This window comes from Erithacus rubecula, assembly GCF_903797595.1.
Source record: "Erithacus rubecula genome assembly, chromosome: 6".
NCBI classification, from domain to species: Eukaryota; Metazoa; Chordata; class Aves; order Passeriformes; family Muscicapidae; genus Erithacus; species Erithacus rubecula.
In genome coordinates, this window is record NC_136688.1 from 43,727,239 (window position 1) to 43,745,156 (window position 17,918).

Genomic DNA, 17,918 nt, shown 5'->3' on the forward strand with positions numbered 1-17,918 from the left:
CTCATTATCTCTAGCATCCTGAAAATCCTCTCTTTCTTTAGGAGCCTACAGGTTTTTGAAAATACAGCACAAACTACTTGTTTTTCTCCATGTGTGTCTGTTTTACTGCATTAACCTTTAATATTGTGAGAAGAAGTCTTAAGCTGAGGGAGCTGAAGTTGTTTAGGCTGGAGAAAAGGAGGGCCAGAGGAGACCCTTATCATTCTCTACCACTGCCTAAGAGGAGGCTGGAGCCAGGTGGGGGTCTCTTCTTCCAGGTAACAAGTGACAGGATGAGAGGAAATGGCCTCAAGTTGCACCAGAGAAGGTTCAGATAGGACACCAGTAAAAATTTCTTCACTGAGAAGGTTGCCAGTATGGGAACAGGCTGCCCAGGGAAGTCCTAGAGAGATAATCCCTAAAAGTGTTCAAAAATAGGTGGATGTAGTACATGTGTGTAGGGCTTTATGGTGAACACAGCAGTGCCAGGTTACACAGTTGGACTCAAATCTTGGAGGCCTTTTCCAACTTTAGTGAATCTGTGATTCTAGGTGCCATGGAATAAATAAAAGTCTAGAGGAATTTCAGCCCATTTTGTGGCATATGCTGAATTCTGTCCAAGTTGAATTCTTTTAAAGCTCTTTTTGGAATGCAATCTTGATAATAGAATTATTTTCTTTTCTCTAATTAACTCTTTCCAAAATCCATTATTTAATTACTCAGTATTAAAAAATAATCAGACATTTGGTGATGTGGGAGCTGGCGGAATGCTCTGAAGATAAGATCAAGTGGATCCAGCATTAATCTGTTTTCCATTCCACAGAATATCCTTATCTTGAAAAGGACATACTGGTTGTCAAGGAGATTTGGCAGATGTGCTTGCTCAATCTCTCAAAATGCAATAGGACACTCATTTCAGTCTTTCTGCCACTGGAATAAAAGAATGAGGTGAAAACTATGAAAATGTCCCTCATTAATGTGGACTGTAAGTATCTAATGGAAAAAGCTGAGCTTTGCTACATTTCAAATAATTGTTAGGCTCACACTCAAAGGGGAAAAGACAGATTCTTTAGTGGGGTAGCCTGGCCAGCAAATCCTCTACTAAATCCTTCCTTTTAAAAACTTAACAAGATTGTTAATGCAAATCAACTTTGGAGTCCATGCTGCTTTAATCCTTCAGCCTGAAATTGTCATTAATATAATTTGATTCTTGATGGTTAAAAGCCCTCTAGCAGCAATGAGAGGCAAACAATTGCACTGACTTTGTTAGATCTAATTGAATGTGAGCCACAGACTCTGCTTCTGAATGAAAATAAAAGGTGTAAATCAAAAACTTCCATCTGAAAATTTGTGAAGCTTGGCATGCAGACTGCATTCTTCTTTTACAAATTCTTCATTGCACTTCCTAATGAACATGGAAATTCTGGAAATAATATCTCAAATTGATCAACATTTTCTCAGAATGCTGAATATTTCCTGTTTTTCCAACATAACCAGCTGGTACAACATCTGTGCTCCCTCAAATTTGAAAAAAATAGTTGAATAAGAGCAAATAGAAAAATAAATACCCAGATCTACCAGAAATTATAGTTGAAAGCTGGAGAAGTACAAAAAGAATTTGACAATGATGATCCCTCCTGCATGAACGCTTAGCCACTACTTGAATCCAAGAAGTTTCCAATGCTGAAGCAGTTTATGGGTTTTTACTGCTACTGGACCTATCTTGGCCCCAATGAAAAAAATTCAAGTGTCAGTTTATCTAAATGCAGCTGTTTGTATAAAATCCACCACTCTGACTATGCAATTCCTAAAACACATGATGACTCCAGGACCAAGCTTGGAAGATCATACAGAAACTTCAGAAGCACCTGACTACTACTGAGCAACACATGGAGAACAGAGACACCATCCCAACACAAAAACAATTTCAGGGCCTCCTTCTTACCCCTGACACACTACAGGACACAGAAATGTAAAGCAACACACGTGGGGACTTCCTCTGAAATGCTGTCTCTCCTAATAAAGACTGCACAGTAAGGAAATGGATTGCAAAGATCTAGGTGTTCAGTGAGTTTACAGTGGAGAGACACTACTGAAATGTGATCTTCCTGTCTAACAAATCATCCAGAAAACAGTTCAAAATTGTGCATACTGCTATAAAAATTTAAAGTAGTTGTCTATACAGCTGTCATTGGATAAAAGAATTGGACAGTTGACTTTGAAACCATTGACTAGTCTAGGCAATAGGAGAAAATACTGCATGACTTAATGTGTTGGTACATGATACCAGCTTAAAACCATTCATTTAAGTTCATTATATTGTTTCCATCTATATTTAATTAGTATCCAGCCAACTGACATAGGCGTGCAATAGTTTTAACAGAGTGCCTGTTATTTAACCTCAAGCTTGTTATTTAACCTCAGTTTCTGACATCAATCCACACAACTTTAATGTGTACCTCTGAAAGACTATCTCAAAATTAATTATTCATCTGCTGAGAAAGAGTCTTATGTACATTTACTATGCAAGGCAAAAGCATAGTACACAAGAATCTTTAAAACACAGTGTTTTAACTAAGCATACAATTTTAATATCCAAGTAATATCTTGAATATATCTTAATAGTCATGGACTACCTTGAATTTAGAACATATAAGGTGACAAGTGAAAGATTTTATAATCTGTTCTTTGCACTGGTACACAAATGAGACATTGATTAAAAGATGTTTTATTAGTCCAGGTATTTATTAACCTTCTAGAACCAGATCCATCACCTACAAATAACCTCATGGAGTATTACCATTGCCAGTGAATTTACACATGCTTCTATGTTGTTTTCTTTCTCCCCTTTAAAATTTTCATTATTAGGATTATTATTTAGGAGGCAAATCTAGAATTGGAGTTTCCCATTTTTATCCATTGCTGCCTGCACACGAACTCTGTGCCTTTACTCCTAAACCCCACTCATTTCCATCTTTTCCTACTTTTCATTCCTTCTATTTTAAGTGAGCTCACTAATCCTCTTCCAACTAATTCTTCTGTCACCTCAACTTACGTGCTTTCAACTTTTTGTTTCTGCTCAAACTCAGATAGAAATCTGCAGAAAACTCTCCTTTCTCTTAGTGTTGCTAGGACAGAAAACATTGTCTGAATTAAGAATTCTTATTTTACTTGTTAAAGTTGCTATTTGTTTTCTTGGTTGCTCATATTGGGAGACCATGGTTTATTTTTCACATTGAATTATCCTTAAAATGAAAAATGTCTTTTCAGCTAGGGTAACCACAACAAAGGCAACCAACCTTTGAAAAGAACAGGTTTTCTATATTAATGCAGATAATGTCTTAATAATAACTTAATAAATCTGGGACTGAACTATTTCTCCACATCACTAATGTGCTTTAGAAGTTGCTTTCCAGTATCTCAGATATCTGCTGTTTAGGCTGCAAGAAAAGAATAGTATTTATGCAAATTATGAGATGTCTTCCTTCAATAAGGTTACTGTTTACATCACACTTGCTGAGGAGTAATGATGCAGGATGATGAACAGGTATGCAGGGATGACAATTCCAACATTAGCACACTAAAGAGAAATTGGCATCAATCCCTACTACATACACACTGTCCCTTCAACAATATAAACACACCATAAATCTTGTCATTTACTTACATATTCTTAGGACAAGAAGGACATAATTTATAATTTATAAAATTAAGTTCATTAATTTACTAGATTAAGTAGCCATAAAATATCATGGTAGTCTTTTAGAATGGCTGAAGAGATACTGTCATTCCAAGCTTCCACAGGTTGGGCTTAGGGCAGTCTGTCAATATTATCTTTAAGGTAATTTTTTTACTGACAAACAAGGTTACATTTTATCAGAAATAAGTTTCCATATTTTATTGGATTTTTTTCCCCTGAAATTGAAGAGATTTGTGGTGACTCTAATCTCTTGTAAAAATTAATTTCAAAGGCATGAACTAGTATTCCTGCTTAATTTTCAGTACTGCAAAGTACAATTCCATTGAGCCTAGATGACAGAGCCAAAAATAGAAGGCTAGATGAGACCTGCTCCAAGGTCACCTGAGCCCTGTCCATTGATGTTACTGAAGATAAGGATGTTACTGCACTTCAAATTTGACCTTATGAACAACCAAGAACTGACACAGCACATAAGGGAATGGAGCAACAAGTTCTCATCATCTTAGGTTTATCAGTGTCATTTCACACTTAAACAGCTGAAAAGCACTGCATTACTCTGAGAAATAAACTGTTGCAAGACTAAATAGTCCAAGTAACAAGCATGTTAATATGCAGGACAGCTGTCTCCTACAGCACCAACAGGATGGGAGAATATTTTGGCATTGGTTTTTGACAGGAGGCTCTGGGATTCCTGATTCCTCTGGGAATCAACGTCTGCGTATGCAATGTCCAATCATCTCAGGAAAACACAGAAGAGAACAGAACTGAACACTTCTTATGAAGACTGAAACCAGATCTGAAGTTATAGAGCAAGAATCAGGGATAACTCCACACCCTAAATACCCCCTCATATTTCCTGATTTATAACTTGGGCCTTCTTGAATACATTTAATATTTCTACAGATGCATATAGGACAGTATGCTTTATGTGTGTTTATCTGTAATGTTTATATATATATATATATATATATACACTTCTCTGTATATAAAGAAATCTCATATGAAAAATATAGTCTTGTATACATTACACACACAGATGTTCTTCATAGCTTTATGTTTTCATAACCAGAGACGGTGTCATTATACAGCTGTCTGAATAAGCACTCCAATCACTTTTGAATTAATTATTAGTTCATTCAACAAGCTGCAATCATCCTAAAGGTGTATTTCTAAATCTTTGATAAACCAAGAGTCTCGTTACTATAACTGACTGCAACCTCTCCTACACACATAACATACATCACTTCAACCCCCCCATTCTACCTGATTAAATCAAAGAGTGACTCACACTTCAGCTACAAACATCAGGCCAACCAGTCCAAAAGGCCAGTTAAAACACATTCTTACAAGCAAGAATCTTTAACTGTTACTTATTAGAATTTTGAAGCTGCGATATCAGACCTCACACTTGTTTTTTCACACCACGTTAAATTGCTAATATGGGAACTTAAAATATTATCACAAAGGTATAATCCTTTTCAAAACAGAAATTAAGATTCAACCAGCAAATCATATAGCTTCATAAAGTGACCTGAGCAGCTTCATGCTTCATAGGTTAAACCAACCAGAAACTGGTTGGCTTTGTTTCTAAGTGATACTTGGACAATTAGAAGTCAAATCCTGCATATTACCAAATGAGAGGTAATGCGGATTTTCACAGTTTAGCATGCACAAATCAGATTGGGAACCAAAAAGTGAGGTTTTTTGCTGCCTACTTTAATCACAAACCCACATGCTTTGAAAAAACATGGAAAATGTAATTAAAATTTACATAGCAAAATTATTATCAGTTTATATTCATATTAAACATTTCAGTTAAAAGAAGATATTACCAAGCACTTTGGAAAATTTTTATTAAACTCTCACTGTGATGTCTTCACTTTTCAAAGCTGTATGATGCTCTAGAAAAATATTCAAATAAGACATCCTGAATACCACTGAAACCATTTAGGAACACAGACAAGGTGACCTTGAGTTGCTCTGTCCAGCTTTGCAGAAACCTACTTAACATGCAGCATTAATTTGGAGAGGTGCACTTACAGCATGTGCTCCCTGTATTGTCCGTACAAGGTTGATCCCTTTCCACACGTAAATATCTCCGTTCAGAGCGCCGGAATACGTCACTTCATCCCTCGCACAGGCCAGGCACAAGATAGTCTGGAGGTCACCAGTCTTGCCAAAGACACCACGCTTTGGGGTCAGTGAATTGCCACACAAGCTCCAGAACTGTAACACAAAGGGATTCAGAAAGATGCCTATTTTGCTAATGCTTTATCATTTAATATGTACATCTGAAAGAGAAGTACCTTGTCTGTAAAGGACATCACAGTTCGCCCCCTTTTCCATGCCTTAGTTCTCCAGTTTAACAATGTTTTATGTTATTAACCAACTACATCTTTCTTTGAAAAGTATTTTATAAAAGAATTATCCTTCTTTGATGTAAGACTTTGATGCTGAAAAGGCTGCATTTGTACATTATGTTACATTCCATATTTTTAAAGATGCTACCTAAGCATGTAGATCTCTGATAAGACTCTATTTGCTCTGTTTGAAGGCAGCTGGTTTTATTGTAGATGTATTTCTCATCAGAAACATGGATCACACAAAACAGCCATCTGAGGCAGAGATTTTTAAGAACTTTCTAATAAATTATTTGCATCTGATTGCAGCAATCACACAAGAGTGAATTCTCTCCTAGGTCAGAGGGGCAGTGCCTTAAAAGTTCCTCAGACTTTTGCTTATCTAAATAGATATTTTTTGAAATCATAAAGCCATCTTAAATATACTAAATCATGGCTGGAAAATATTAACTTACAATTGACATAAAGGTCCTCTTAGAGAAATAGGAAAAAAAAAAGATCATTATTAAGCAAGCTCATGGAATTCTGTAACTGAAATGCTGAACACTATGCCAAATCAGACTTATGCAATCTAGCCAACAGATTTAAGACTTTTTTTCTAGTAGGCCATTTATACATATTACTCTAAAAGATCATTGCATAAAAATAAACACATTTACCCCAACATGGGAACCTACACACAACAGCAATACAGAACTTTCAAGCTGCCATCTACTGCTGTTATGTGGTACCACAGAAAATTGTGCATGGGAGAACACAGTGACTTGATGGATGTGAAATACAGTTGCTAATCATTGATAATCCATCTGACAAAGTTAAGTCTGAAAAAGGAGTTGTTTCTGCACAGTATTTGCTACACAGATCAAACAGAGCATGCTTGAAAAAGACAAACTGTCCAAATTATGAATCCTGTAACAACATACAGTGCTCCAAATGACAAAGGTACACTGCCTCCCCATGCTCTTTCTAAATGGTAAGAAATGGCTTTTCAATTCATCTCACCTCTGTGGTGCAGCAATGTACTCACTGCTCAAGATTCAGAAATTTGAGTAGCTGGAGTCACCTTAAACGTGTGCACCCTGTCTTAAACTACTTTGGATTTCAAACAGCATGTTTTAGAGAACCTAAATTATAAATTATATTACAGTTATTACAAACAATGCTACTGCCAACTGCTTCATTCCTACTACATTACTTCTGCCAGGGCATGAAGTCTTTTGAGCAGAGAGGGTCTGTTTCTCACTATAAAGATCTTTTAACATATCTAGTGTAGTCAGGTGTGATTGATGATTGCAATTCAAAGAACTAAGATTACTCTTACACAATTCCTTCCATATTATCATTCTATATTCCTTGTAGATTCTATTTTTATATATTTTATAGAGGATATATAACTGCAGCTCAAATATTTTATAAATGAAAAATCTGAATTCATTTATATATGATTACCTTGATGTGTTTCACACCACAGCTGACGAGCTTGTTTGGCTGGTATAAATCCCAAGAAATATCAAATATCTGCATAAAAAAAACCCAAGGATGTCAGCAGAGATGGCCTTTCTAGCACAGGCCAGTTAAAATAGTACAAACTTTTAGCAAACTAACACTGAGTTTGAAATGCTTTAAATGGATCTATTGGAAAGACTTTTTTATCCTCTCATTCCACACTGAAATTTCAAAATATACCCAATATAGTTCTGGGGTTTTTTCCCCTAGAGTAATTAAAACACATGATAAAACAACATTAAGATTCATTTACAGGCTAGAAAAATTTAAGCAATTATTTGCATTTTGATTTCCCATATGGGGATTAGGGTTTAAGAAGTGCATTAATTCTGCACTTCCCCTACACATTTTCAGTCTGAACAAACCATACACAAATAAATATTGAGTTATGCTTTTTATTCTAGAAATAAATGCACACATTTAAATATCTTCACATCTTTATGCAGATCAACCTTTAGGCAAATTAAATTTCTAAAACAAAATGATTTTTGTTCAGACATAGGTCTAGTATATACATACAGGTATGGTTTAACAAACTTAAATTACATTGATGATCAGACTATTTATACTTACTCTGTCTGTATGACCAGGAGCCATTGATAACAATTTTCCTTTTCTCCAGTCCCATACACAAACTGTGTTTTTCGAATCCAAACCAACCGAGACCAAACGCTAAAAGTGTCCAAATTAAACAAATAAAAATAACTCAATATATTAATGAAAGCTAAAGTCATTATTTTGAATTAGTTACAAAAACTGTGTAACATATTTGAGACAGAAGCAATAATTCCATTTTGATAGGGAAGAAAATATAAGCTGTCTTACACTAACCCTTACATAGATGCATCTTTTCAGATACAACATTATGACCATAAAGAACATCTTAGATAACCACATATTTCTGATTTATAAAGTTTGATATATATATAATTATATATAGCACACATGGCAAGCTGCAGTCAGGAGACATTAACAAAAAAGGAATAATCACTGAAGTTAATGAAACTGTATGTGTTTAACTAGATGTAACTTGCAGAATTTAGGAAGTTCAAGAGATATAAAAAATTGGTTTTCTTCAATCTTAAGAAAATAAATATAAAACATAATTTCATTAAGTCTTCACTATTCAGAAAGACTTTGAAGCCATTTACACTCTAAAACTAGGATGGACAAAAAGATTATTTCAAAAAAAAAAAGAAAAATTACATTTTGAGATCCTCCTGTGCTTTGCAGCCTGTCTTGTCTTGATTGTGAAGACACCTTGCACAGATTTCTAGACACAAGTGATTAACTAAATTAGCCACTTGTATCTGTTAACAAGTCAAAACACTATTTTTCCTATAGAAATTCTCAAGAGAGAACTAATAGGATTGATTTATAAAAAATAATAAAAGTTGAGTGATTTGGTTTAATTTTTAAAGAAAATGAGTATTTTTGTTCAGTTATTGTATGAATTGTGCCATCGTGATATTGATAAATGAAAGTTTTTCAAATCTTCTGGGAAAAGCTTTTTTTACTGTTCAGCAGTTAATACTTAGTTAAATACTTAGTTAAAATTTAGCTTCAATTTCTACATAGATTTTCCAGTGAGTTTGTAAAAGAAAAAAACAAAGTCCAAACTTGAATCATAATCTTTTTTCCCCAAAGACAGAAACCTATTCCAAATAATTCCTTTACTGCCTGAAAAATTTCTCCGTTATGAGAAGAAAAATAAACAAGGTAATACAATTTCTATCCATGCTTCCTATTTATTAATACTACAAAACCTAACCTTTCTATTCCAGATTTGAAAAGTTAGGGTATTTCAATCCTTATCTGATGTATATTGACCTTAAATTACGAAGGCTATTCAAGTGAGGCAGTAACACAAGTTTACATGACAGAACAATATAGATAAAAGATATCACTGTGAAGAAGAAATTATGTTCTAAAAAACAGCTGGCTCTAGAAGCTGACTTCCTAAACAATGAGAGGTCATTTCAACAAACAAGACCTTTCCTATAACAATTACAAAATGTTTTAACAGAAACAAGTTTCAGGCAGATTTTCCTCTGTGTGTTCAACACAGCTCCAATTGATATTCTCTTAAGGACAGCAATTGGTCTCTACAATACATTCCCACTTGAGCAAACAGCAGTAACTAACAAGCAAAATCTGAGTATTGCATTGCAAGGCTCAGTGGGAGGGAAAGGAGTGTTGCATAAACCAGAAAAGCACATCTCCATAAAGGATTTTCTCAGTTAATACCTTTCAGCTGCTACCTAACATGTAAATACAGCCATTACATTTTTCCATTTCTAATAAGAAAGCCTCTTTACTCAGAGAGGCAAGTGTCTGGTAAAAACAATCTCCATTATAGGCAGCAGCTCTGAGAGCCAATTTCCTACTCAGAAAATGCTCAAAAGCAACAAAATTATAATCCAATGAAACCTTTTTCTCAACTCTTAGATACAGGATACGTGAGTCTGAACAAACCATCAAAATGTGGAGAGCCACCAGGAATGCCAAATGCTTGACAGAGAAGAGGATACTACCTGAAGGAGTCCAAGATGAGGAACACAATGGGGCTGCCATCACTCTGGGCACAAACCCTGAACTGTGACCCACAGGCCACAAGAACCTCCCTACCACCTCATCTCCATTCAAAAAGCTTTTGAAGTTATAATTTTCTTGCCAAATGTAAATATGTGGCATTCATTAGTAATGTGATTTTATTTTCCTTGAGAATAAACAGAAAAAACCTGAAACAATACACTTGCATTTTCTAAGAAAAACTATGTGATAAGATTTCTAATGCATAAACAACTTATTCAAGTGTTTGAAGACAGAATATTAATTACATACCTGACCATCTAAATCAAAGGCCAAGCAAGCAATGCCATGTGTGTGAACATCTTTCAGAACAGATACAGTTTGCACAGTGTATGAATCCCACACACAGATGTATGGCTCCTTCCCAACTTGACCTGTTGCCACCAACACACGCTCGGGGTGCAAAGCAAGGCTGCCAACAAAAAAAAAGATACAAAATATTTCTTCATGAAACTTTTGTATTTGCCTAGTTAGTTGCATTAATTTTTTTTCTTAAAAATTCTTTTTCAATATTTTCCCACGGATAGTAGATAATACGAAGCCATTTTGTATCAGATTCCACAGTAGCTGTGAAATTCTAAATATAGTACATACCAATATCTTTCTCGAATTTAGCCTGCAAAAGCCTTCTACATTTAAATTAATTCCAAAATAGTCAATAATCCTCTGTTCCAAAAGTGTCCACTAAATTTGATCAGATTTTCATGCATCCTTCCTTTCTATTTCTCAAAACTTAAAAACACAAACAATGGAAAACAGAAGTTAGTGTTTAACTACCTACACATCAATCACCAATGGAGAGAGATGCACATCTCCAGAAGTTCTTTATTCCACACAATATTTGATGTTCTTTTTATAAGAGGAGAGCTTTCTGGAGCTGTCTCTGCTGACTGCACAGCAACCCAAAGCATGACTAGCTTAGACTAGAGGCAATGACTACACTTAAGATGACTAAACTTAAGTGATTATCTAAAATAACATTTGCGAATAGCCGATTTTGAATAATTATTAGCTCTCAACATTTTGAATATTGTAGAGGATTTTCTTATAGCTTGCATTTCTGTCATACAGAGTGCACTTGAGGATCATCTGTCTTGCCAAATATGGGACCAAGCTAGAAAACATTCTAGTCAGCAAGATATTTCCTCATTTTGTTTATGCCAGCAAGCTGCAAGGGAGAACACGAGGTCTGAGGATTCGTATTTCATAATACACAAAAATAAGAATATGTTCTAACAGAAACCCAAACAAACTACTTGATCACATTCCACACATACTAGGTACAGCAGCTCAGAATGATGCAGAAATACCACACAGAAGTCAGGAAGACAATTTCCAAAGCTGGCTGTTTAATTTGGCTAAAAAATTTCCTAGCCTCATCTCAGGCTAATGGATGATCTTGAGAGACTGGTGGACAGAACCACTAACAACACACAGTAAGTACATTTTTATTTATTTATTTATTTATTTACCAAATGATTTCGAAAGGAGAAAGGTTGAGCACTTTGTAAAGAGAAAATGATTTTGATAAATAAAGTTCAAAGGGTGGAGACAAGGGAAGTCCATAAATATGAACAAAACCAGCAAAGTTAAAGCTAACCAGGAAGTCACCAGAAAAAAACATCTAACTCAAAAGATGCATACATTTTCTATATACAGAAAGAGCGAGACAAAAGCACATTAGAAGATGCTTAATATTTTATGAAGTTACACTACAGTACACAATACACTTCTATATATTTTCTGTTTTAAAACAGTACTTCATTTGGTTGATACTGTTTGACAAATTCCACATGCAAAATTGAGCAGAACTAACTTCAAAGTTGAAAAGGTAAAAAGCCCTGAACCTCTCCATTTTGCTATGGGAATTTCTGCTCTTGGCTACCCCATTATCTTCAGTACAAGGACAAAGTAACCAACATTTCCCCACTTTGCTTCACAACACTTCCAGAGTCGCTCCTCTAGTTCTCCCCTTCTTGTTTATTTGACAGAGCAACTTCATAATTAAAAAACTCAGCAGAAAGAAGCTGGCAGCAATATTTAACCACATTTCAATTCAGTTCTGCCACCTAATCCCAACTAACACCTGCCCATCTCCCAGAGGACACAAAGGCAGATGGTGTACTCACAGGAAAAAGAAAAGCATCTGGAGGGAGAGAAAATGTTGCATCCAAAAGGATGTGGTGTTTTGGTATGGTGCCACAGAAAGGGAGCCATTAGACCAAATGGACAACAAAGAAATTTGTGAAAGGGAGTGAAAAGAACAAGCAAGAAAAAACATAGAAACTAAGAGGAAAATAGAAAAAAAACTCACAGCAGTCTCATCAACTCTTCAATCCTGTCCTGATCTGAGCTACAAGTGCATAGTGCATTTTTAGACAAGCAAAAACCACACCACAAGTACAACAAAACTCAGACACCAACATGGACACACATATATGCAAAAGCACCCCCACATCACACCTTACAAAAACATTTTTAGCAACCAAAACTTAGCTCTGTCTGTTTTTAAGTTAAGCCTAGAGTCCTTAGGGAAACAGAATCAGAGATGGAAGGGACAACAGTAAAGGGAAAGCAGAACATTGTCTTAGCCCAAGCATACCAACTAATTTCATTCACAGAATACTAGGTGAATACAGATAAAGTTTCCTCTATTTCTAATTAAAAAATGGCAAATAACTAATAGCAGTATCACAGTATTAGTTTTTTTTTACATCACAATACAAAATGAACAAGTTGGCTTGAACAACTGAGCTCAAATTCTGCCTTTATATGGGATAATAATGCACACAAATTTAAGATCCAAAGCCTGTATTTTAATAACAGATGATTCTGTAGAATTACCAACGTTCTTCCTCTACCACTCCAGACTCTATAGTAAACTGCCAATAACTTTTCTCAACAGTCATTAGAGAAGAAAATAAATGTAAAATAAATATTTCAAGACAACAAGCTTTAAAAAAAACCCAATAAAATGCAAATACAGTGATTTTAAGGGAAACTATTTAGCAAAGCTGTTAGCAAAGGCTGAAAAAACACCTACCTGAAAATACCTTCCCTCAACTTTTCTTAGAGACCAAGGAGTGAAGGACAACTTAAAGTACTACCTGTAAATATTCTATCTCACAGGCTATCAGAGCAGATGAAAAAGCCAAGCATGGAAAAAGTCAAGGGACTACTATTTCTGTTACCAACACTAAACAAAGTAACTACTACACATATTTATATGATTTTGATATGAGACATTAATTATAAGACTTCTTCCATAATAATAATTTCTTGGCTACTACTAATCCCATGGGGCACCATGCAGAATTATGGATCAGAAATTTTGGGTACTTATGAAAAATCAAGCATTAAATTCCAATTTTACACAATATATAGTGTCTCTCTTCAGTTTTTTCATTGGATTATGAGTGATCAAGCAATCCCAATAAGCATAGTAATGAATACAAAAACACAGTACCTTGATCTAAGCTTTAGAGCAGAAGCACTGATACAACTCACACACTTGAGAATGTTCAGAATAGCCCTGAGCAGAACACTTTAAATACCTTCCTAGTGCAGAAAGAGTCTAACTGGAATGGGTGCCCAGAAACAAATAACAATGAACACTTTCCATACACAGACTATACAAACTCGTGGGTGTGATGCAGCTAACAGGATCTAACAGTGAGTTCCAATTCTCTCTGGATACTCCGGGTGTGATCTCCAACACACCCCTACTGAGGTATTAAAATCATACAGCTATTGGGATGGTATCTGCAATAGCTGCTTTCCTTTCATCCATTCAGCTGCCTAGATCAGGCAGAAGAGTATGGCTCAGCTCTAAAGGCAGCTTTCAAATCTGTTAGTGTGGGACCTGTGGGCTTAAGTACAGTCCCTCACAAATATTTTCTTGCTTTACTTTTTTCTTAGGAAGAAGGAAGAGATTGCTTAGTGGCATGAAAAGCTCTGTACTCAGAAGAGGACATATGCTCCCTTTGTTGCACTCAGGAGAGAATTTGTGCTCCCTCCACTATGCTGGTAGTGAGATCTGGTATGACCCATCCAGGTCAGACTGCTGGAACTGTGCATGCATTGAGCCCACACTGCTAGGCTGGGAACTGGTGCTTGATCCTTTCCTTGTCCTTGAAGGATGACTAAGCTGATGAAAGAGATACTGCTGCTTGTCCAAAAAAGGAAACAGATATTCCTAATGAGACAAGTTCTTCAGGCCTTCTTGTTTGCCTCTGGCCTTTCTGACCTGGGCTTTTCCACAACAGATGTTAGATCTAACACAGTGTCTTTGAAGAAGTACATATGTAAGAACATGTCCAAAAGGCAAACATGACCATGAAAAAAGCAGGTATTAAGCTAACAAACTGCTAAGTCAAATTAAATTATAAATTGCCTCTAGAACTTGGTACTTCTCAGAAGAGTTCAGAAACTGAAAATTCAAAAACCTTGCCTGTCACTACTGCAAGCTGGACTTGTAGTGGACTGAGACTTCCACTGATATGTCTGAATGACAGGTCTTTTCCTAGCCAGACACTCAAATTGGGATGAAATGCAGTAATGGAGTTTTAACAGCATACTGAAAAGGGATGTTTTCCACTTTAGTAGGTTCAGGCTCCTGTTTTTAACACATACAGAAAACATTCTGTCCCCCTTTTGAGCAATATGTAAGCATTTCCCAACATTTTGACCAGATCCATGCACTGTGCAAGACCAATGTTAGATTATTATATTAAATACTAATGGCAGCCAATGGAAAAAAACCTCGTGCACGTTGTGCCTGTGGAATGAAACTAGACACATGGGCAAGACCCTTCAATTTGTGAGAGGTTTGTAGTGGCAGGGCATCCTGAAGGAGAAATAGTCAACAATAAACTATTTGATAATAAAATAAATTAGGAATATTTTTTTCATCTTTACTTGGTTTGTGCTGAGCATTAGCAGGCATTGATTAATACAGACAGGCTGCAGACAAGGATACAGTATTAAAGATGATGTTTCCTTAGCAACAATATTGGATGAAAATCCAAGAATATATTCATGTGACTACTCCTGAGCTTCATAAAACTAGGGCACCAGTAAAAATGCACAAAAGAATACTGCAGTAAAATAACAGCATCTCAGACGTCTATTAATTAAGAGTTAATTTCAAGTGTGAAATTGTTTCTATGCTTAAATAAAGCAAAATATTTTCATTGTATGTTTACAGGTATTTCACATACAGTTGAGAATATTTTCTTATTTGATGTCATTTATTCATATTTCCCAGAAAGAATAATAGGGGAAGTTACAAACCATTTCTGTCATACTATTTAAGATCTTAAAGCAGAAAGGGCTGTAATCAGCAAACTTCTCTCATCAAAGTTTAAACAGATCAAGACAGAGTACACTTATTTTCCATATACAAAACAAAGCAGCATTCATCATGGAGCATCACTACCAGCCTTCCATACAGTTATTGCCCCAGAGCCAATAAATCAAAAATAGCTTTCTGAAGCTTCCTTAAATTGCACAAGCATCTCTTCAAAGTAAGAGAGTCTGAAGTGGAGACAGGGATGGTGAACTCAAACTGTACATTGGTTATTCCCAGCTGCAGTTTATCTCATTACCATTACATATTTTCTCCTCTTAGATCTGAATGCTTTTAGATGAACAATAAAAAGATATATATAACTCAGAGAATCTTAAAGATTACTATGGGCTTCTATTTGTTCCTGAACTCCAAGGAGGGGGCAAAAAAAAGAAACCAGATGTACTTCAAAGAGAAGGCAAGAGTTAGAGAGTAAGTGAAGCAACACTGATGCAAAGTTCCCAACTCATCGAATGTGAGAACTGAGTAAAATATTCTGGGAACTCTATGCCCCTATATTTTTGTCTTGTATTGTCATATACTTCAAAGCTGAGGAAGGGATTGGCTTGAGCTTTCTAGTAAGTTATCACCACTAGAAAACTGATTAAAAATAAAGATATTCCCCTTCTTTTCAAACATGAATGATTTTGCCTGTGCCAATAGAAGAACTCATAGTTTGACTGAGTAGGGTTGCTGGATTTTTTACAAATTCTACATGATCTTGACAATTTAGTCAACAATGGGAGGAAAAAAAATTTTTTTTTTCTAATAAGCCCCTTGAAAAAGAATACAGAAAAATTATTTACATGTTCCTACTAAAAAATCTTCTCACATGAAAGTTAGAAATATCTACTCCAGAATCATTTGGAGATAAATTTCCTAAGATAATGTCCTGTTATTCTTTAATAGCTATTAATATTAAAGAACAATAATGGTGGTATAACAATGAGACATAATAGAGCCTGAAGATAAGCAAGAATCCCACCTAAGAAAATATCCAGCTGTCTTCTTTCCTCAAGACAATGCAAGATTTAACACCAATTATTTAAGCCATTATTACATATGAAATGTCAAACATGACTCCCCTAGAACTAGCAGCAAGGAAACAAAACAAACAAAAACAACAAAAAAAAAAAAAAAAACCCAAAAAAAAAAAAAAAAAAAAAAAAAAAAAACCCCAAAAAACCCCCAAAAAAACCCAAACAAACAAAAATCCAAAGAAAGAGAGGGAGAAAAAAAAGGAAAGAGGAAAGCAGAAGTGCAAGATCTGCAGAGAGAAGACAGTGCACTCAGCTGTCAGTACCTTAGGAGGCTGCAGTGCAGCTGTTTAGCTCCTTTGGGTCATTAGGCTTGATGACCCAAAAGAGATCCCTTAACAAATCAGGAAGTACTAGTAAAGGATTTTGGTTAGGATTTGTCAGCCACAAAGTTAGAGGGCAGTCCTTTGCTCCTGAACACATGGTGGAAAGCACAACCCTACAAAATAATCACAGATTAAAAACCAACGCAGTTTAAAATTAAAGTAGAAATACCAATTTTCCATTCTAGCCAGTTGGTAAGAAACTGTTTCAGTAAAAATTATCACACCATAGCCACTTAATTATGGGGAAACTGAGACAAACATGTCCATAAAATACAAACAGAATTAATTTCAAATAAATTTTGTAATGAGATACAGTCTAGAAGGTGAAATTAAATGGCAAAAGTTCTTATCACATTTTAAATTGTTTATTTTCCAGTGTACAAAGACTCACTGCATTGAGTAAAAAATCTACAGAATAAATTATTTAAGGTCAAAGAAGCATTTACTCCAAATATTTTAGCCAAAACTATTAAAAAAGTTACTTTTCAAAGAAGGGTTATTTTGGATGCTTCTGACCATAACAGTTAACTAAATAAACTTGCTTGACATACAAAATATTCTTGTTTCTAAATCTCTCACTACCACTAAACCCCTTTGAACATCCCTAAATTAATCCCTAAATTAACATCCCATCTAATATTTTTAGAATTTACACTACTGCTTCTAGTATCAAACAAGGGAAAAATTCACAGAATGTAACATTTTCTTTCATATTTCTGCAATTCAGTCTTTTCTCTTATGGGACATATTAATGAAAATCTCTGAATGTGCAAGAACAAACCATCAAAATATCTGAGGAGTCACAGAAGAACTAGTGATAATTTTTGAAAAGTTCTTCTTTTCTACAGAAAGGTTATCCTGATAAAATTAGCAGTTGGCTTAATGTAAGGAATAGTGGGAAGAAGGCAGTGACAGAGCTGCTATTGAAAAAACCTGAGATAAGCATGACATTAATTCTGTGCTTCAATTGACTGTACTTCATTACCCACCAAAGAAGTTTTAGAGCAGAAGAGAACACTATCTTGCTAGCCCTGGACACTGCAGATACACTAGATTTCTCCAGGAATTCTT

At 35.3% G+C, this 17,918-nt stretch overlaps 1 protein-coding gene across 4 annotated transcripts in view; it reads right to left on the reverse strand.

The window, feature by feature from the left end:
* Positions 1 to 17,918, reverse strand: part of EML5 (EMAP like 5) — a 98,598-nt gene that overhangs the window by 67,755 nt on the left and 12,925 nt on the right. For all 4 annotated transcript variants that reach the window (XR_013774557.1, XM_079308121.1, XM_079308120.1 and 1 more), the window contains exons 2-5: positions 10,390 to 10,549; positions 8,119 to 8,217; positions 7,489 to 7,557; positions 5,720 to 5,905 (exon numbers count right to left, since the gene is read on the reverse strand). Coding sequence is in view for 3 of the 4 variants with exons in the window: in XM_079308121.1 (XP_079164247.1) it covers positions 5,720 to 5,905; positions 7,489 to 7,557; positions 8,119 to 8,217; positions 10,390 to 10,549 (514 nt within the window). In the remaining variant the exon portion in view is untranslated. The remainder of the gene's footprint in view (positions 1 to 5,719; positions 5,906 to 7,488; positions 7,558 to 8,118; positions 8,218 to 10,389; positions 10,550 to 17,918) is intronic.